The 21,822-nt window shown below is 32.4% G+C and overlaps 2 protein-coding genes across 4 annotated transcripts; one reads left to right on the top strand and one right to left on the bottom strand.

Moving 5' to 3' along the window:
- The first annotated feature begins 15,020 nt into the window (after positions 1 to 15,020).
- On the top strand, positions 15,021 to 18,633 carry LOC114414783 (receptor-like cytoplasmic kinase 176). 2 transcript variants are annotated; one of them, XM_028379205.1, is made up of 7 exons: positions 15,021 to 15,132; positions 15,425 to 15,486; positions 16,050 to 16,372; positions 16,675 to 16,810; positions 17,105 to 17,247; positions 17,341 to 17,464; positions 17,916 to 18,633. In XM_028379205.1, exons 2-7 carry the CDS (start codon positions 15,435 to 15,437, stop codon positions 18,377 to 18,379), a joined length of 1,242 nt encoding a protein of 413 aa, XP_028235006.1. In that variant the 5' UTR covers positions 15,021 to 15,132; positions 15,425 to 15,434; the 3' UTR covers positions 18,380 to 18,633. The 2 variants fall into 2 exon arrangements, with proteins under 2 accessions (XP_028235006.1, XP_028234998.1); XM_028379197.1 differs by having other exon boundaries at positions 15,042 to 15,132; positions 15,400 to 15,486.
- Positions 18,634 to 19,149: 516 nt separating this feature from the next.
- On the bottom strand, positions 19,150 to 21,372 carry LOC114414771. Of its 2 annotated transcripts, none has more exons than XM_028379176.1 (6): positions 21,181 to 21,372; positions 20,775 to 20,972; positions 20,533 to 20,661; positions 20,236 to 20,373; positions 19,875 to 20,143; positions 19,150 to 19,432 (listed from the first exon to the last, which is right to left on the bottom strand). In XM_028379176.1, exons 1-6 carry the CDS (start codon positions 21,250 to 21,252, stop codon positions 19,408 to 19,410), a joined length of 831 nt encoding a protein of 276 aa, XP_028234977.1. In that variant the 5' UTR covers positions 21,253 to 21,372; the 3' UTR covers positions 19,150 to 19,407. The 2 variants fall into 2 exon arrangements, with proteins under 2 accessions (XP_028234977.1, XP_028234985.1); XM_028379184.1 differs by having other exon boundaries at positions 20,775 to 20,930.
- Positions 21,373 to 21,822: the final 450 nt, after the last annotated feature.

Genomic DNA, 21,822 nt, shown 5'->3' with positions numbered 1-21,822 from the left:
ATATATATTATTTTTTATCGGTTATAATGTGAATGAATGGTATATATGTGACCTAAAATGAAATTAACTAAAATGACTATGAATTGCTAATAACATCAAGCATATGCAGGTCGTGTATTTGGTTGTAATTAAGTGTATGATGAATTTGTTAGTCACCGAAGTGGTCAAATCTATAAGGTTATTTAATTTTAAATTAATGATTATTTCAATTACTCATATAATAATGAATACTAAATTATATGATTATTGGTTTACGGGTACATTGAAATTCATTGTTATAAGACATTTATGAATCACTCAAACATCGATTAGTTGTTCTTATAATTATGAATATAATTGTAGGTGATTTGTGTGTATCATTAGTTTTTATTTATATACCTAAAGGTAGTAGGTGATTCTAATTGGTGCATATTTAATTGTCAAATAATATGAAGAGTTTTATTAGCATAATCATGTTTGTATGTTGTGTGTTTGTGTATCACCCAAAGGAGAACATTAATATACATTGATTATTATTTGAATGAATTGTATGTATAACATGTGTATTACGTCTCAAAATGCTTATGTGAATTTTATTATGCAGTACCTGTTTCCAATTCAATGAATTGTCATGTATCATTTGTGTCAATTTTTAATGGGCTTAACTTTTCTGACTTGAATGAGCAAGTCAAATTTCATCTTGGTGTTTTGGATCTTGATCTTGCTATATTGGAAGAGAAGTCTGCTACTATCATTGATGCTAGTAGCAATAAAGAGAAAGCTCATAAATAAGCTTGGGAAAGATCTAATAGACTCAGCCTAATGTTTATGAGAATGATTGTTGCAGATAGTATTAAGACAACTTTCCCTAAGAGCAATAATGCTAAATAGTTTATGGGGTTAGTGGGAGAGCACTCTCAAATCGCTGATAAGTCTCTTGTTGGGACATAAATGAGTGCACTGGCCACCATGAAGTTTGATTGTTCACGTACTAGGCATGAGCATGTCATTGAGATGACAAACATTGCAGCAAGACTTAAGACCTTGGGAATGACTTTGAATGAGAACTTCGTTGTTTAGTTTATTTTGAACTAATTACCTTCTGAGTATGGCCCACTCCAAATGAGCTACAATATCATGAAAGATAAGTGAAATGTCCATGAATTGCATAGTATGTTAGTTCAAGAAGAAATTGTAACACCCCATTTTTCGTAAATAAATTAAAAAGGTTTTTTATTTAAAAATAAATAGAGTTTTAGAAAAATGATGAGTTTTTTATAATTAAATAAATAAGGAGAAATAACATTATTAATGAAAATAATAATTTAAAGGAAAAAAGATATTTTATTTATTCATTTGATAAGAAATAAAATAGAGTTCTTGTTTATAAAATAAAAAAAGATAGAGTAAAGTAAATAATAGGTTGTGAGTACCCTAGCTATAAATAGAAACACATTAGGTCAGTTTTTAGACTGACGATACGTCTCTATGCTTCCTCTTCCTCTCAATTTCGTTTTCCCCTTTTCCTTTCCCAAAACCTTCTCTTTTTGTCGCATACACCTAAATTTGTCTCAGTAAAATGACGATCTTGGACTCGTTAACCGTTGGATCATTGTGAAATTTGAGCACCGTGTTTGAAACTCATTTCCAAACATTATTGCCGTTGAAATTTGTGAAATAATGTCTTAGGTGAGAGAAATGTTCTTCACATTGTAGCTTTCTCTTTTCCCGCAGAGACCCAAACCTGTTCTAGTAAAATTATGATCCCGGATAGGTTAACCATTGGCTCTTTGTGAAATTTGGACACCAGGTTCGAAATTCATTTCTGAACATCTTCATCATTGTGATTTTCAAATTAATATCTGGGGAGTGAGAAATACTCATCGCATGCAGATAGTGGAATGAATGCTTCAATCTCTTCTCTTTCTCTCTAATGCTTGAAAACCCTATCAGAGAAACCAGAGGAAAAGCTTGAGAAATCTTGGGAAATTGCTAGAGATGCCGCTATCATTGTCAGAATACACACGTGAACCCGCTCAGAAGTAAGGGATGTGTTTATCGCAATTGGGGGCTAGAATGCATATGTGTAGGAATCCTTAGAGGATCAAATTGAGATTTATTTTGGGATGTTTATTGAATTACAATTTTTCTTTACGATTATAAATATGATATTGTTGTGTTTGACATGCCAATCGATGTCCTGATGTGAATTGGTTGATATAACTAAGTGCTCTTAGTGTTTTCGTGCTTTTTGACCTATGATTTTGATTCATTGATTTTAATATGATTGTGGAAAATTTTTTGAGGGATTTTACTCCCCATGTTGTGAGAAGAATTTTTGTATAAATTGTGATATTGAGATTATGAAATAATGATTCAAATTGTGAGTAAGTGACAAATTGAACCTATGATGAATGGTGAGATACATGTGTATTGAGATGTTGTATGTATTGAGTTGTGAGCTGTGAATTGTGTAATCACACAATTGTAAGACCCTTTAAGGGCGACAAGTTTTTGCGCAACGAGTATTGTGATAGGATCCATTGTGGGAACCCGACAAGTTGAGTCACTTTGAGGCGCGACGAGTTAAAATGATTTTGAAAACAATTGAGTAATTGTGTGTATTACATAGTTCATAGGTAAAGTGTATATGATTCATGAGGTGTGATAACATGCTACTTTGGGATTATACCATTGTGATTGAGATCGAGTGTATGTAATAAATTAAGTATGTATTGACTTGTAATATATATGTGCATTGAGATATTGTGTGCACTGAGTTGTGAGCTATGAATCGTACAATTGCACGACTATAAGACCCTTTAAGGGCGACGAGTTAATGCGCGACAAGTATTGTGATGGGAACCACTGTGGGGACCTGACAAGTTTAATCATAAGCGCGACGAGATAAAATTATTTTGAGAATAATTGAGGAGTCATGTGTTTTGTACAGTTTATAGATAGAGTCTGTGTGTTAAAATGTTTTTTGAGTTTGACCTAAATCAGGAGGGAGAGGCCCTGACAGACTCTTTTAAGCCTATGCTGATCCCACATGGTTGGAACATTCTCTCAAAACAGTGTAACCCTGACTAGTCTCCCTATGATTTTACCTAGTGAGAGTGACCTGACTTACTAGTACGTGATTTGTCTTGTCATGTACTCCTAGGCACTCGATGAGGTTTTTTACTGACATGGTACCACATTGCATATAGGATTGAGTCTCAGTGTACTTGTTGCATAACGCTTGTTTATTGATCGATATTGATTGATTTAGTGATATTGTGTTTCAATCCTTGAGTACATGAATGATGTGAAAATGAATGAGACGTGTTGTGTTGTGATGTGATGTTATGTGACAAAGTGGTGGAATGACGTGAGCTAGGTTGAAGTAAGTTGTATTTCATTTATATATATATATATATATATATATATATATATATATATATATATATATCTACATGTTGTCTTATTTCTCTCTATTAGTTAGAAATATGATAACTCAGTCCTTGTGTATTGTTTGTGTTTGGATCTTGTAATGATATCGAATTTTGTGTTCGTGAGAGCAAATGACTTGGTGAATTGCTTTAAGGAACCTTGAGCTGAAGAAAGTTGGGACACAATGCTCTGTTAGAATGTGACATTGGGGCATAGGTTTATATATTAATTGCATGAAGTGTTGAACGACCTTGTTTTGAGCTGAGATGATTTTATCATTTATTGGACAAGTTATATTGTGATGTTAGAAAAGTGAATGTGAGTCTTTTACCCTTTCGAAATGCTTTTATTTAAATGTGATTTAAATTTTTTTTATTAATTTCGATTTCTTATTCCTTTTATTATTAGTACATATATGTGTGGGGTAGAGGGTGTCACAAAAATGAGGCTTAAGAATCAAGGAAGTCATTCAGTCCATTATGTAAGCCACCAAGGGAATCAAGGAGCTGGAAAGAAATTTGTGAAGAATCATGATAAAGGAAAAGGGCCATTAAAGATCAACGATGACTCTGTGCAAATCCAGAAGAAGGCATCAAAGAGCAATAATTGTCATTTCTGTGGGAAATTTGGACACTTCTAGAAAAATTGCCCAAAGCGTAAGTCTTGGTTTGAAAAGAAAGGTGAACTTAATGCTCATGTATGTTTTGAATCAAATTTAGCTGAAGTTCCCCATAATACATGGTGGATTGATTCTAGATGTACAACTCGTGTTTCTAATACTATGCAAGAATTTCTTACAATCCAAACCATAAGCCCAAATGAGAAGTTTGTCTTCATGGGGAATAGAGTGAAAGCTCTAGTGGAAGCAATTGAGACATATTGTTTAAAACACGACACTAGATATCATTTAGATTTACTAGAAACTCTTTATGTATCTAATTTATCTAGGAATTTAGTTTCATTATCTAAACTTGATGTTATTGGATACTCTTTTAATTTTGGTAATGGATGTTTCAGTTTATTTAAGCTCAACCAGCAAAAAATGGCAGAAGGGGTGTATTTAGTAAACGGGGGTGTGCAAATAGCAAACAGGCCCACTTGGGCCTTCTAGGATGTTCCAATAGAAGGCGGTGCCTTCTGGTGGAAGCAACCCAGCTCACCTGGGCGGCAACCACCTCCCTCTTTCCCCCTATAAATAGGGGAAGGAGGGCAGAACAAATTTGTTCAACCCTCCTGGTATCTGAGATTCACTTAAAATTAGTGAGAAAAATTGTTTCCGTGACGAAAATCCAAGCCGAGACGCTTTCGTAACGCTTCTGAGACGTTTCCGTGGGCGATTTCGCAAAGGTTTTCCACCGTTCTTCATCGTTCTTTGTTCGTTCTTCGGTCTTCAACCGGTAAGTTCCCGAAATCGAACCTTTTAATTCATTCTATGTGCCCTTAGTGGTCCCCACTTGTCTCGCGGGCTTTTATTTTTATTTCATTTGCTTTCCGTACCCCCTTTTGACGTGCTTTAGTCATTTATTTAAGTCATTTTCTCGCCTAATCAAAAATAAAATAAATTTCCACCGATCATTTGAGTTGTAACATCTTTTAATTTCTGTTAGAATAAAATCCGACCGATCTGTCATGCTGTAACCATCTTTAAAACCAAAAAGAGGCAAAATAATAATATAATAATTAATAAATATCTTTAAATAAAATAATAAAAAAAATCAATCGGACGTTTTTCTTTGAGATTTTCTTTCTTAATCGAATTGACTAATAACCAAAGTGAAACTAAGGCTAAAATCAATTCATAAATCAAGCTTTTGTCATCACCTAAAAACCATTTTTAAGGTCCAACGCCTTGAAATGGTCCTTTGCGCTTTTATTGGTTAAATGTGGATTTTTAAAAGCCTAAAATCAACACATAGCTTTGTCACCTCTTTCAAAAAACCAAGAGATCATTAATGGTCCATTGCCTTAATGTTTTCTCTCCTTTCAAAAAAATCGAAAGATCGTTTAATTGTCCAACGCCTTAAATGACCTTTTATTCAATCAAAATATATCTTGCAAAAAGATAAAAACAATTTAACCAACGTTTAGTTCTCAAAGAACTACGTAGGTTTGATTTCCTTATCACAATTGAGGAATACGTAGGAGTAAGGGAAACACCCTTGTCGACCACAAAAAGATAAAAATATAAAAGGCATAAAAAGGCATAAAAAGCGTAAAAAAGGGAAGATAACACAAATTGAAGTCGTATTGGCACACTTGATTAAAGGTTGTCGTCCCTTGTGACGGACGCGTGGGGTGCTAATACCTTCTCTATGCGTAAATACAACTCCTGAACCTTTCACACTTAAAGTTCGTAGACCATGCCCCTTTTTCCAGTTTTTCCGACGTTTTCCTCGAATAAATGTTGGTGGCGACTCCGCGCATTTTCCTTTCTAGGAAGATGTACACCCGTGAGCCCTCGCGTCGCCCTCCCGCCAAAGGGTAGGTTGCGACAGTTTGTATGCTAAAACCTTTTTAACTCTGCATCATAATGTTGGCACTAAAAGCAATTTAGTGAATGAAGGATCTACTTTCTTGTAGCATAAAACGTTTAGGTCACATTTGTAACATCCCATTTTTTTCATAAATAAATTTAAAAAGTTTTTTAGTAAAAATAATAAAAATAAATAAATAGAGTAAATAATGGGTCGTAAATGCCCCTAGCTATAAATAGCAACATGCTAGGTTTTTCAGACTGACTCCTCAGCTTCCTCTGCCTCTCATTTTCGTTTTTCCCCTTCTCTCAAAACCCTTTCTTTTTCCCGCAGCTCACTAAACCTGTCTCAGAAAAACGACGATCTCGGACTGATTCACTGTTGGATCGTCGTGAAATTTAAACACCAGGTTCAAAACCCAATTCCGAGCATTCTTACCGTTGGGAGTTTTAAATTTATGTCTGAGCTTATAGGAAAACCCTTCGCATTGTAGCCTTTTAATTTCCCGCAGAAACCAAAAACTGTCTCGGTAAAACTATGATCTCGGTTTCGTTAACCGTTGGATTTTCATGAAATTTGGATATGTTTTTAGAAATTCAATTTCTCACACTTCCACTGTTGGGATTTGCGAGATAATATTCGTGGAGGGAGAAAAAGGAATCGCATGAAGACAATATAAGTGGAGGTTTCAATCTCTTCTCCGTCTCTCTGACGTTTGAGAATTCTATTGGAGCAGTCGGAGGAATAAGTAAAGGAATCTTAGGGAACTGCTAGAGATGCTGCTATCATTGGCTGAAGACACGTGAGTCCGCTCAGAGGTAAGGGATGAGTTATTCACAATTGGGGATTAGTGAGAACATGTGTAGGGATCCTTAGAGATATCAATTGGAATGAGTTTTGGGGTATTTTTTGCAATTTTCATTTTATCCTTATAATTATTACAGACAATTATATATGTTTGACAGACCAATTTTTGTGAAATTGATATGCTATTGTGTTGAGCGTGAACCCTATAAATCGAGTACTTTTTCTAATTAATATGAATTGATGAAATAAAGTAAGGAGAAATTTAGAGAGATATTGATTTTGTATTTTCTCTTTTTCTTGTTGTTTAGGTTTTTATATATAATTTTTAAAAAATTAATATCATAATTGAAACTGACCAAAGTGTTTATATAATTATTTAGAATTTGTGCATTGAAAGCTTACTTTGAAATTTGTGATTCAATATGATGTATGCTAGTTTATAGATATAGAGGTAGTTATTTATATTAATAATTTATGTAAATAATATTGTAGTGTTATAGTATGATTCCAAAAATTATTAAGTGTTGGAGTTTAAGAATATTATGGTTAAATTTCATGAACATGTGTATGTTGTACCTTATGAATATCATTGGGAATGTTATGAGATGGTGGATTGTGACATTATGAGATGTGAAATTGTGAATGAGTTTTGGTTGTAAATAAGTGTGTGATTAACTCTTGATGTGACATTATTTGTGTTGTAAGCTGTGAATTGTACAATAACCCGACCAGTGTTATCTTGAGAAAAGTGTAAATGCGCAGTGTTAAAGAGAAAGTGTAGGTTTCCTATTTAGGAACTAGTGTTAAAGTGAAAGTGTAGGTTTTCTATTTAGGAACCAGTGTTAAATTATAGCGCAATATGTTGTACATGTTTAACACACGAGTGTGAGGTCATGTGTATTGTATAATTCATGAGCAGTGTCTGTGTGCTAAAATGATTTTAGGGGTTGGACCTGAATCAGGAGGGAGAGACCCTGACAGACTCTTCGGAGTATAGGCCTTGGGGGTCACCGGGTTTGAGTGCTCCTTTAAGCTTATGTTGATCCCATATGGTTGGAGCATTCTCGCAAAACATCGTGACCCTGACTAGTCTCCCTATGATCTTACTTAGTGAGAGTGACCTGACAAACCCATTGTGTGATGTGTCTTGTTATGTACTCCTAAGCGCCCCAGGGTGGTTTTTTCACTGACATGGTACCACATTGCATATAGGTTTGAGTCTTAGCATAATTGTCTCATGCGCTTGCTAATTGTTTATTATGAAATTGATGTGTTATTATGTCTTGATCAAAGCGTGTAATTCTTGTGTAATATGATTGATGATTGAAAAGTGAACTTTGAATGACAAAGTGGTGGAATTACGTGAATTACGTGTAACTAAATTTTATTTGGTTTATATGATATGTATATCTAGTTGTCTTGTTTCTCTATTAGTTAGGAATGTGATAACTTACTCCCCATGTGTTGTTTGTGTTTGGATCCTGTGATGATCTTGAACTTTGTGTTCGGGGGAGCATATGACTAGGTGAATTGCTTTAAGGAACCATGTACTGAAGGACGTCGGGACACAACGCTCTGAAAGGATGTGGCATTGGGGTATAGGGTTTTATAGACGGCCTTGTTTAAGCCGAAGTGAATTTATTATTTATTTAGAAAAGCTTTATGATGATGTTTGAAAGGTGAATGTGAGCCTGCTACCCTCTTGAAAGGCTTGTATTTAAATATGTTTTAAAAACTTGAATTAAGTTTAATTTTTTTTAATTATTTCTTTTATTATTAGTACATATATGTGTGGGGTAGAGGGTGTCACAACATTTCTAGAGAAAGGATGGAGAGAAATATTAATAAAGAATGAAATTCTTCCTGATCTAGATTTGTGTGGATTGTATTAAGGGAAAACAAACAAAACATACAAAGAAAGGAGTTACAAGATGCACTCAATTTCTTGAAATTGTGCATACTAATATTTGTGGGTTTTTGATGTTAATTCTTTTGGAAAAGGAAGATACTTTATCACCTTTATTGATGACTATTCATGTTACGATTATGTCAACTTACTGCATGAGAAATCTCAGGCAGTGAATGCCTTAGAAATTTACTTGAATGAAGTAGAAAGACAATTAGACATAAATGTGAGAATTGTTAGGTCTAATAGAGGTGGTGAGTATTACAGAATATACGATGAAAGTGGACAACACCCAGGTTCATTTGCTAAACTCCTTCAGAAATGTGACATTTTTGCACAATAATAATGCCTAATACACCACAATAAAATGGTGTTTCAGAAAGACATAATATAACTTTAATGGATATGATTATGAGTATGTTAAGGAATTCAACTTTACCCGTATCTTTATGGATGTATGCCTTGAAAACTGCCATGTATTTGTTGAATAGGGTTCCTAGTAAGGCAATTCCAAAGAAACCTTTGTGGACAAATAGGACACCTAGTATAAGGCATCTGCATGTTTGGGGTTTCCAAGCAGAAATAAGGATTTATAATCCACAAGAAAGATAATTGGATGCAAGAATAATCGGTGGATATTTCATTGGTTATCCAAAAAAGTCAAAAGGGTATATGTTTTATTGTCCTAATCATAGTATGAGAATTGTTGAAACTAGAAATGCAATGTTCATTGAAAATGGTGAAATAAGTGAGAGTACAATTTCACGAGATGTGAAAATTAAAAAAGTTAGAGTGCAAGTTCCTTTAACTTGTGTCTTTAGCAGTAAGGTGATTGCTCCTTCAGTTGTTGTTTCAAACAAAAATGAAGAAGAGCAACACAACAATGAGACCTTGATACATAATGAATTTATTGTGGAAGAACCATGAGAAGTAGCATTATGGAGGTCTTAAAGAGAAAGGAGACCAACTATTTCAAATGATTATGTGGTATACCTACATGAAACAGAAATAGACTTAAGCATTAATAATAATGATCCAGTTTCATTTTCACAGACTGTAAGCTATGATAATTCCAAGAAGTAGTTAGATGCCATGAAAGAAGAGCTAAATTCTATGGAACAAAGAGTGTCAATAGAACATACTAGCATAAACCTTATGATAGTTGGCCCTTTGACAAAGGAATTACCGTCCAAGACATTTATAGAATATGTTGAAAATATGTTCATTATTGTTATTGATGATCATCAAGTGTAATTTACCTTATGCATTTTTACTAACACTCTGAGCTCATTTATGATATGTTTCTGATTACTTATTCTCTGTGTTTGTATGCATGCTTGTATTAGAGTAATGTTAATAGGTTGTCTTGAATAAAAATATTATGTTAGACCAATTATGTATTCCTAACTAATGGTCATATTAAGGAGAAGGCTAATTTGTAGTACATGGAAGAGACTATGTTGATTAACTGATGTACAACTGTCATGACTAGAATTGATTCTTATTCTTAATCATGAAATTATGATGTAGCCAATGTATAAAATGATTTAGTCATTTTAATGCGCATTATGTTAGTTTAATCTATTTATTTATTTAGTCAATAATGTTTGGTAATGCCACATGAACCAAGTGGGAGAATGTAACAATTAATGTCTCATGTGAGAGACATGCGATTTATGTAGGGATTAATATATAAATAAATAATAATTAAGAACTAAATTGTAATTAGGTTAAATTGAAGAAGTTTCTAGAAATAATTATTATTTGATGAAAGTAGTGGTTTAAAAGAGTGTTAATCCTATTAACATGAAACAATACCTCCTTTCCAGAAAAATATTCTCTCTAACTCCTAACCATCATGTAGAGAGATATAAAGAATAGCAAATGGAACGAAATCTTATTTCTCCCATTTTTCAAAGAATCAAAATGTATTAGAAAAAAGTCTCGTTATGAAAAAGAATATACATTATTTATCTATTATTTGTAAGAATTATATATTTCAAGATGTTACTAGTTTCTTATCATTATTAATCTGAGAAAAGATTTATATACATAAGAAGCACAAGGAAACAAGCATAGATGACAACTTTGTTCTTTGTTCATTTGGATTAGATCCAAAGCGCAAGGACAGAATAGACGACCCAAACATTAACTACAACTAAATCTTTTTTCCGGTTAAAACCAAATATAGTTTTACTAGTGCTAATGTGACCAACGATATATCAATTCAACATTATAATACCAACACTGATAAAAGCAAGGCCACTAAGGAAATTTATCAAACACTTGAGTGTTCAGTAATAAAACAATAGCAGAGGAGTATAGCAAATTAAACTAAGGTGACAAACCATAGGGCGCTTACAAACAAGGTCAGGGACGGAACCACGTACACGGAGCGGGATACACAAAGTGCACTTAACATAACCATTAATATTATGTTTTCGACCCCCACACTACCGTTTCTAATTTCCTTATCCGTTTCTCAGTTTTCTTCCCCAACAAAAGTTATAATTCCCCCCTTCCACGATAATTATCATATAAAAAAATTTATCTCAAAATAATTATTATTTTACATTTTAAATCTAACATTATTTATTTTTTTATTTATATTCCTCATAATATTAATAATATGAACTAAAAACAAAAAAAATCATAATGATAAGATTAATTTTATAAAATTGTTATTCTTTTTCATCTATTTATTATTATTTTTCTTAATCTATGTAAAACAATCTAAGACATCAATCATAATGGGACAAAAAGTAATTTATTCTTTTATAATAAAATAATAAATTTTTCTATTAAAAATATTTAGGTCTATGTTGATAGTTGTTATCTTAAGTACTAAATGCGTTGTTCTCAAAATATTAAACTCTTTTTCTTTACATCTTAGGATTTAATTTTGTTTTTAATTGATTTAATAAATAATTTTTTTTATAACTATATATAGAAAGAATATGCTTTTTATTTAATTTTGGATTGATTTTAATTAGTTTTATAATTTTTTTTATTTCCGTTAAGATTATTCTATTTACATTAAGATTTTTAATTAGGCGATGTCAAGATTTCTGTGTTACATTATTTACGTTAAAGATAAGATATAGTACATTATATTTTAGATTTAAATTTGTTTTCCATCCTTATAAGAGGAATGAGTTTTGATTTTATCTTTGTAAAAAAAGTTTCTTTGATTTTCTTTCGAAACATATTTTAAGAAAAAAGAAAAATCATTGATATTTTACAAGATGACCTAAAATTTTTTATCTCAGCTTACTCCTATGTCACACACTTAAAAAGTTTCACTGCAAGCTTGCATTAAGAGTATACATTTACTTTCATATAATAATTTATTTTATTATCCTAAGTTTTAAATAATCATTAATACTATAAGTTAATTATTATTAATTTTATTTATCATGTATTAAAATTCGGTCCCCTGAATATTTTTTCAGGTTCCGTTCCTGAACAAGGTGATGACAAACCTGCTACGAAAACCATGCGAACCCAACTAAAGCAAGGTGATCACAATGCGATTTAGAAAAGATTGAATAGAATAGGAAAATCATGACATGGTTTCAGATTAAAAGAAGAGAAATAAAGAGAGAATCAGAATCGCGTGCTTGCTGTGATATACGAGCATAGAAATTGGGAAGAAGAGAGTAATTAAATTAGAGACGTGATCAAGATTTGGAATAAAATGAGTGTATTAAAAACGATTTGAACGAGAGAGACAGAGACTAAGTGAAGAGAGACAAGGAGGTTTTCTATAAAATGAGATGGATTAGGCTTTCGTATAATTTAAAGAGGGGTGTGTGGTGTTGCAATTTGCAATGAGGAAGCGCTTCACGCATCACTCTCTTGCAGGTCTGTATGGAAGTTTTTAGTGTTTTTTTTGTATTCTACCTACACTAATATGTGAGTGTCACTACAAGTGTCCGTAGGTGCATAATTAAATGTTATGTTTTATGTTCAAAAAAATACTCTTTTGGAGGTTAAACACATTTTTTTTAGAGTAAACTTAATTTTGGGATATGTTTAGTTATTGTTAAAAGTATGTTAATGTATTCAAATTTTGCCTAGAACTAAGTTTTGGGGAAATAAGACTTAAGTTTTTTTTGTTTTTGAGATTCTTATAAAATAAAATAAAATTATTTTTAATTTTTTATATTTGATTTTAGTTCTTGATAAATAAGCGAATTTTATTTTTAGTTTCTATTAATTATTGTTCATTTTGTATTAATCTCTTTAAAAAATATTTGATAGATATTAATAACAAATGAACAAAATTTATCATGAGTCCAAAAATAATTCACTATTTTTTATCCATGGGAATAAAAAATTATGCACAACAATTCACACATCTTATTTAATCAATTAAACAAAATTCTTTGACGATTCACTAATTTATTAAATATTAAAATAAAATATCAAGAACAAAAATAAAAATTTACTAATTTAGCAAGGACCTTAAACATACTTTAACCTCAATAATAATAATAATAATAATAATAATAATAATAATAATAATAATAATAATAATAATAATAATAATAATAATAATAATAATAATAATAATAATAATAATAATAATAATAATAATAATAATAATAATAATAATAATCAACTTACAATTAACCACTATTGAATCTTAAACTACTACCTTTATAGGTTTAATCATCAAATTGATATTAAAAAAATTAGTTATATCCTTTATTATTCATAGTGAAGTGAAAAAAAATAAAAAAAAAGAAATGAGAGAAAAATATAATTAATATGAAAAATAAGAGACATAAAGAAATTATATAAATAATTTTTAAAGATTAAAAATATTAATTATATTTATTAATTTATGTATCAAAATCTTAGATGTACAAAAGTATTATAGGGAGTTATGTTTAGTAAAAGAAAATTATTTTTTCTTAAAATAGGAAATCACAGTTTGAAGAACTTCCATAATGAAAAGTGTCAACCATTTTGAATAAGACGAAAGATATATGTGATGTGAAAAAGTAAAGCATTCTTCCTGCCATTGCATGGAAAGGGGAGAAAGGACAGACCTCGCAATTTAATTCTGACTATTTCTTGAGGATAATTGAAAATTATTTGAACCTTTCTTCTTGTTGTTTTGTGCGTTGAAATGGAAGGTTTCAATTTCTCGTTTGACATGGTTTGGCGCGTTTTGAAATGAACATCAACACATTTCAACCTTCCGAAATATATAATTAATGATAAGTGATAACTAATCAAAATATAATGAAAATTGTGACTGTTGTAATGATTATTTAAAGGTTACGCCTACTATTGATTTTTAGTTAATTAATAGTTAAAAAATCTTCACTAACTCATTTCCTAAAACCATTTTCTTTTAAATCTACATAGTACTCTTTATTTTTTGTTACTATCAGTTATGCTTTCATTATAACATTTTTTAAGGAATTCCATAATAACATGTGTTTTTGACATAAATTCCATAATAGCATTTGAAAATTGCTCTTATTAATTGTAACATTTGATGAAGTAACTTCGGAATTGAATAGAATACTATGTTACAAAAGGTAATTTCCTCTAATACCCTTTCAATTCACCTTAATTTTGCATCATCCATATGACTATTTGCTTCGTCGTACGATCCGTTATGACCAGCTGTAGTCAACTACATTAATATCTAATTACAGAAATATTTGCCCAGATTCAGAGTCATCTATGTGACTATGTCCCAATTTTCAATTTTTCTATTTAAAGTTAACTTTATATGCAGCTTTGAGTTGTCTTAAGAACCAATTTAACCATCTAAGTGTGTATTTATTTTACAATTATCACACATTTCAATGTATGTTCACTTCAAACCATTTCTCTAGTGTCATTAATTCAACCTCCCTATGTTAAAACAAACACACTCTAAGAAGTATACTTACATGATGAGCGACTAAGAATTCGGTACAAACTATGCATCAAGTTCTAAATTTCTTGAAATTGTTTGTGATATGAGACGGTGCATGCAGTAATCTATAGATGAGTATCTGCTGTTAGTTTTAATACACCATTGGCGCCCTTGCAATAGTATTGAGGTATCTCTCAGTTTTACCATTTTAATAAGAAAGAAATATTACGTACCCACATGACTGAAAAGTTGTACTAAACATTAGGCCGCATGGTCAAATTGATGAACCCTACCAAATGAATCCTATGCGTGACAAGTTGGTAACATGAAAAACCATGATCGTAGAACATAGCATGCATGATATCAATCAAACGATTAAGAAGAAATGGATTATCACTGGGGTTGGCTTCAATAATGAAAGTTCAAACATGTCAGTGAACCTGTCACTGATTAATAAAATCAGAAGAGAAGTTTGATATCCGCATTTAATTTTTACCTACCCCGTCATTTTTCTTTGTGAGAGGAATAAATTAGCTAATAAATTCTCATGTTCGTTTGCTTTAGGGTGTTAGAACAACAAGACAAAGTAGATGGAAAAAGAAAAGTCAACCAACTAATCGTCTGAATAGTCAAGTGGCTCCATTAACAAAGTGAACGAAGTTCCACTTTTTTTCCTTGTACTTTTTACTTTATGATTCGTCTATTCCTAACCATAATCATTTTAAGTTGAAAAGTTTCTTAAATCTCAGCTACTCAGTGTTCATTCACTAGCATCAGCCAAAAAGCCTAGTGCGATGTTATCTTTCTCCTGTTTGGATATTTGCTTTTGCTTTTGCATTTGGGGTTGCAAACTTTGGCTTATTCTTTACATTTTTTGAGTTTGTTTGTTTGCTTGCTTGTTCGGTTGCATCTGAAAGATATAACCCGAAAAGTATTGAGCAGATTTTTGTTGATGGGTGCTTGTTGGAGCAGTAGGATTAAGGCCGTGAGTCCTTCCAATACAGGTAAGTCACTTCTTGATTTGCATGTTACATAATTTTGTTTACTCCTAATATCTGAATGAGCTAAATTACTTGTCATGATTTAATTTTTGGAGTTGGAGTGAATATTGGGTTCGTTATCACAAAACTTAAATTTGATAACTATATGAAGATTTGTGCTGCCTAGACATGTATGCTAGTCCCTGACATCTTTGAGATCCATGCTATTTAAGGATGGTAAGCCTTATCTTATGGTGTGATCTGTGTTTCTTCATAGTTGAGTTTGGTCTTGGAGGTTCATTAAATGCCTAAATTCTAGATTTTGGGCCTTAGTGTATATTTTCAATTTTTTTAATCCCCTTTGAGAAGCCCCTTCTGATGTTGGATTTTCACTGAGGTGATTCCTGGTGGAAAAAAGTGAAATTTGAATTTGAGAGAAAATATAGTTAGCACAATAGGGATAATTTGTGGCTTTAGTTGGATTCCTTGTAAATTTGATAATGAGTGATGATGACCTTGATTATTTTGTTTGTTGTAAGGCACTACGGTGATTAAATTTTTGTGAACTTGTCTTGGTATGTATGCAGGGTTCACTTCTAGAAGTGTTAGCAGAGATGGCCATGACATCCAGTCAAGTAGCAGGAACTCATCAGCTTCCATACCCATGACCCCTCGGAGCGAGGGAGAGATCTTACAATTTTCCAATTTAAAAAGCTACAGCTACAATGAGCTAAAAATGGCCACAAAAAATTTCTGCCCAGATAGTGTCCTAGGAGAGGGTGGATTTGGTTCAGTTTTCAAGGGCTGGATTGATGAACATTCGCTTGCTGTTACCAGACCCGGAACAGGCATGGTTATTGCCGTGAAGAAACTTAACCAAGACAGTTTCCAGGGTCACAAGGAATGGTTGGTAAGTATCAATTATTTTCTGTACACTCATTCAGTTTCCTCATTTGATGTATATTAACAAGATTGTAGGCAGCTCCATGCTTTTTTGGTTACTTATTCAATTAGTATGCCTGATCCTGTTTCAGGGATTTCTGTTAAACTCTTTATTTGTTAACTTTGATTTAATTGGCATTACTGTCTTAATGATGCAAGTTAAAAAGATTACCTTTTGGATGACTAGATTAGGATGCTAAAGTTCAGCAGATGTCCATAACTTATAGCTTAGTGGTTAATATTCTTCTTGTTTTATATTGTAATTTGCAGGCTGAAATCAACTATCTTGGCCAACTGCAAAATCCTAATCTTGTGAAGTTGATAGGCTACTGCTTAGAGGATCAGCACCGGCTTCTAGTTTATGAGTATATGCCCAAAGGCAGTGTGGAGAATCATCTGTTCAGAAGTCAGTACCATCTAATTTATACGAATACTATATTTCCGCTTATTGTTCCTTCCTGATAGAGAACATTTAGGGTATCTTAGAATATAGAATATCTCAATATATTGTTGAGTCAATTAATTGTGTAATTGTGAAACTATCTTAGGAGTTGTTTGCTAATTTCATTATATTTCCTGATTTCTTTCCTTAGGCTTAGGCTTTGTACAAGTAGTGCTAGTCCTCCTTCAAAGATTGTAATATTCTCTTGTTCCTCCGAAGTTCCTATACTAATGTTGAATGAACTCATCATTGATGCAGGAGGATCTCATTTTCAGCAGCTTTCTTGGACTTTGAGATTGAAAATATCCCTTGGGGCTGCAAGGGGTCTTGCTTTTCTCCATAGCACAGAAACTAAAGTCATATACCGTGACTTTAAGACTTCCAATATCCTTCTTGATACTGTAAGTATTGGAAACTTGGCCATATCTTCATATGGTTGAATATACGATTTAGCATGCACTCACTAAGCTGCTTGATTGACTTATGTTTTGCAGAACTATAATGCCAAACTTTCTGATTTTGGGCTGGCCAGAGATGGACCAACTGGTGATAAAAGCCATGTTTCTACTAGGGTCATGGGAACCCATGGATATGCAGCACCAGAGTATCTAGCAACAGGTACAATATCTGGTGTTTGTCAAATCAGGTTCCTGACTTGCCTTTTGGCTTTCCATGCAACAGTTTTCCATATCAAAATATACTGTTTTTGTTGATGGACTATATATAAATCAATTCCAGGTCATTTTCTTTGTCTAGGACTCTTTAGACATCATTGCATAGGAATGGTTTCAAATACTCTTACATGTACAATAATAGTACCATTAAGCTGCATTACTTTCTCCAAGCTTTTGCAGAATACCAGTTAGTTTTGCTGGCACCACTTTTCATAGGATGTAATATATAATATCCTATACACTTTCTGCAAAACACTATTCTGTTTCAATCTTTATTTATAGATTTGTGAAACAACTAAATCTAAGTCACACTAAATTTTTAGCATAATATACAAACAAGGGGTTGATCCATAGAAAATTTTATGACTAACCAATTCTTTCTCCATTTTTACCAGGTCACCTCACTGCCAAGAGTGATGTCTATAGTTTTGGAGTAGTTCTTTTGGAAATGTTATCAGGAAGACGAGCCATAGACAAGAACCGACCATCTGGAGAGCAATGCCTAGTTGAATGGGCAAAGCCTTACCTTTCTAACAAACGCAGAGTTTTTCGTGTGATGGATAGTCGTCTTGAAGGACAGTATTCCCTTACCCAAGCTCAAAGGGCAGCCACCCTTGCTTTTCAATGTCTTTCTGTAGAGCCCAAATACAGGCCAAATATGGATGAGGTGGTGAAAGCATTGGAGCAGCTACGCGAATCAAATGATAAGGTGAAAAATGGTGATCATAAAAAGTGTAGAGTTAGTGGCTCTGGCCTTGGCCACCCCAATGGACTCCCTGCGTCTACCAGCAAAGGAAGTATAGATGCTGCTAAAAAGTTTAATTATCCTAGGCCCTCTGCTTCTCTCCTTTATTCTTAAGTGAAGGAGTTTTGTGATGAGGTGAGAAGAGTTATGGAACTGCTAGCAGTTCTTAGGTTTGGTATGAACCATACTTATTAAGCAATGTATAGTTTCATTTTTTTTTCTTATATTTTGGCCTAAATTTTGTCATTGTAATCCTGATTGTTAACATAGTGCCATCTAATCTGGATCCTTAAGGTTTTTGTTACTCTTGAATCCTGTATAAAAGTGCAACGAGGGACCAACAAAGTTCATCGCAATGGTTTTTTAAACATGTTGTTAGAGTGAAATTTCTAACTGCAACGGGGAAGACTTTGTTGGGATAGGCAAAATTCATTTTGGAATCTCAATCTCTTGAAAGGGGTGAATTTCTAGTCATCGGCTAGGTTATGCAAAATTGCCGATGGTCTACATGGTTTTCTGTTACGTTGAAAGATCAGTATGACAAGTTGAACTGTCCTTGAAATTAGAAAAATATTAATTCTCATACTTTTTTAATGAAAAATACATGTTTCATTGTTTCAATAATGCAAATATATAGTTCAGATTAATTTAGATACATATCCCAATCATATTCAACAATTCAAAGATCAATTCCATCAAACTTTTAACGGGCACTATGTCTCAACCAATTGAACTTCTGGCTTGTATTGTATCTTTTATCTAAAACTTGTAACCCAGTTGACAGAACCCATGGTAGCGTTAGAATTCGGAGTTACATCGTTCTTAATTTGGAGTTCAAACATTATTCTTATTATGGTTATAAACCAAAATTTGATTTTCTGAGGTGAAGATTCAAAGCAGTTGGCATTTGTCACAGCTAATATGTATTGAGGATATTTTTTCTTTTCTGAAATAAGGGAAACAATGCAAATTTCTTTTGCCTTGCCAATGACCATGGAAGGTTTTTATTTTTTCTTAGCATCAATACAAGCACTTCTTTTTGGTTACAAAATATCAATACAAGCACTTTGGCTAAGTCTTGAATACATTCTTCAGTTTAGTATACAATGGCTTCACTTCAGTTCTATGAAAGAACGAATGTGTTAAGTTTGTTTGTTACGCCTTCTCCTGGAAAATAGAAATAGGAAACACATAAAACAGATTAATTATGTATTTTAGAGACCACCAATTAATCTAAACTTGTTTGTCAGATCTTTATGATATTGAAATCTTTATGTTCTACATGTGCATATTGCTTATGCATTTTTGTCTTTATAGGTAAATAAGTATAAAATGAAATTAAGAATTACGCAGAATGCTGAGCAATTCTTTTAATTTGGTTCTTTCCAGTTTCTTCTTTAATGCAAAGAGAGAAATTTGGAATAAGATGAATGATGTGATGAAGAGTTATAGAGAGAAAAAAAGAGTTTTGTACAAGTTTTATAATTTTATTGTATGAATATGATATTTCAAAAATATGTTACAACATACAGAGTTTCTTGTTGGTAGACAGAAAATTCTTCTCCCATTTTATATTCATTAAACCATAAAGAAATGAAGATACACTGACCTCTCTTGTGATAAAGGCTTCTCCAAATAGATATCATGAAAGCGAATGAAATCATATTCCAAGTTGCTACATTTGAGGACCCTGTATTCTCTTCTTTTCATCTGAAGCATAAAAAGAGATGCATCCTTTTGGCAATTTGCCTCTTTATAGTCCTTGTGAAAGGGCTTCAATTCTTCATATATGAGATCTATTTCTCTATCAACATGTTTGATTTTGGTCTCAAGTGCATGCCTTTTCTTCCCCATCTCGATTAACTCATCATTCATAATCTAAAAAAAACAAAGATATCAGTGAGATTAATTAGTCCTTAAAAGATTAACAAGAAATGTTTTTCAACCAACATATGTATTTAATATTTTACCTTCTCTTGATTTCTGATGCTTTGTTTTAATTGTGCCGACTTTTTCCTTGTCACTTCAAAATGTTTGATTTCTTTAAGGAGTTTATGACAATTGTTCTGTTTATAGAGACGATTGTAGTAACTATATTTCATCTGTACCTGGAGTCATCATGTATATAATTCATAATATCCCAAAAAAACAGTAAATGAACAAGTAATGGTTAATGATTTAACAATAATACTATTGTATAAGATATATAATAGAAGCTTAAAATAATAGCACAAAATAAAACAAGCGGATCAAAATTCTTAATTTACATTTTTCATGATCTCTTGAAGAGATGAACTTGAAGCATCATCTGTCTTGTGGCACATATTTTTATTTCTAAATAGCTGCTTTTCCTCAGCCAAGTTTCTTCTTCCATGTAGCATCATATAATTCAACTTCTGAAGTGTCCGGACACAGCAATACAAGGAAAAAAAAAATGGTAAAAAAATTCAGAAAAATTCTCAAAGGAACTGACCAAATAGACTATTATTAATTTGGGTTCTGCTCTTACCTTGCAATCAAGCTCTTCTTCTGTTGTACATGACCTGATAGCTCTCCCCTTATGTGGTTTATTTGCAAAAGAGATATTGTCTAGTGCCTGACGCAAATGATTCAGTATATCCTTTTGCCTCACAGTACTATCATTGTGTCTATAAAGATAATAGTGCTGCAAACGAGACAACCTTCGAAGCATATTTATCCATGCTAACTGTTAAAAGGAGCTTCAATAAAATAAGATTTTTGACACCTCCCGAACTCAAACATTGTGGCTTAATTTCATAGAAACTATTAATCTTTATAGTTTATCAACATATGAAACAATTAAAATCTTGCTCGGTTTTACCAGTTGTAAGATGCCTTAATGTAAAATTCAACACACAGAAAATTATTGATCATATTAATCTTGGAACATTTACCGCTTCTTCTCTTATCATCTTCTCAGATATCTGAAATTGATCGTTATCTTCAACATTGTCCTTTGATTCCATATTGCGTGTTACACTTCTTTGACTACTAGATTATTGTGTATTATGCATCAAATGGGCTTCTTCCCTTTACTGTACAGTTCCATTTTGGTAAGAAAGTATAAATAAGCTTCGAAGGTTGTCTCGTTTCTTATTGAAGTACAAATGGGCTCAAAGTTTCTTATTGTTAAATATAGACCACAGGTCAACTCTCTTGCTGTACCCAAAAAAGTCAACTCCCTTGCACCCCACGCCAAGTTGGTCAATTTTCAAGTACTGTGGATGAACAATGGCAATGCATGATGCGTATTATAATATTCATAATTTTTCCCTTCAAGTTCAAGTTTTCATATCTATAAGAATAGTTTTTATTTGGCTAACTTACTAATTTGTTTCCTCTACTTTTTTTAATGCAATTTGATTTCACTTTTAATGAAAAGTTCAATTTCATCTCTTATTTTTCATGAACTCTTCAATGTGGTCCTTTCTGTCGGTGTCGTGCCATTAGGATGGCTAACCAAACTTATCAATGTGGTGCTAAGTTGTTTGTGTCATGTATATACAACGTTAACGTCATTCTTGGCAATATGGCGG

The sequence above is a fragment of the Glycine soja genome, chromosome 1 (assembly GCF_004193775.1).
Source record: "Glycine soja cultivar W05 chromosome 1, ASM419377v2, whole genome shotgun sequence".
In the NCBI taxonomy this organism is placed as follows: Eukaryota; Viridiplantae; Streptophyta; class Magnoliopsida; order Fabales; family Fabaceae; genus Glycine; species Glycine soja.
The sequence above is the reverse complement of the archived record's forward strand: the minus strand, read 5'-3'. Positions and strand labels throughout refer to the sequence as shown.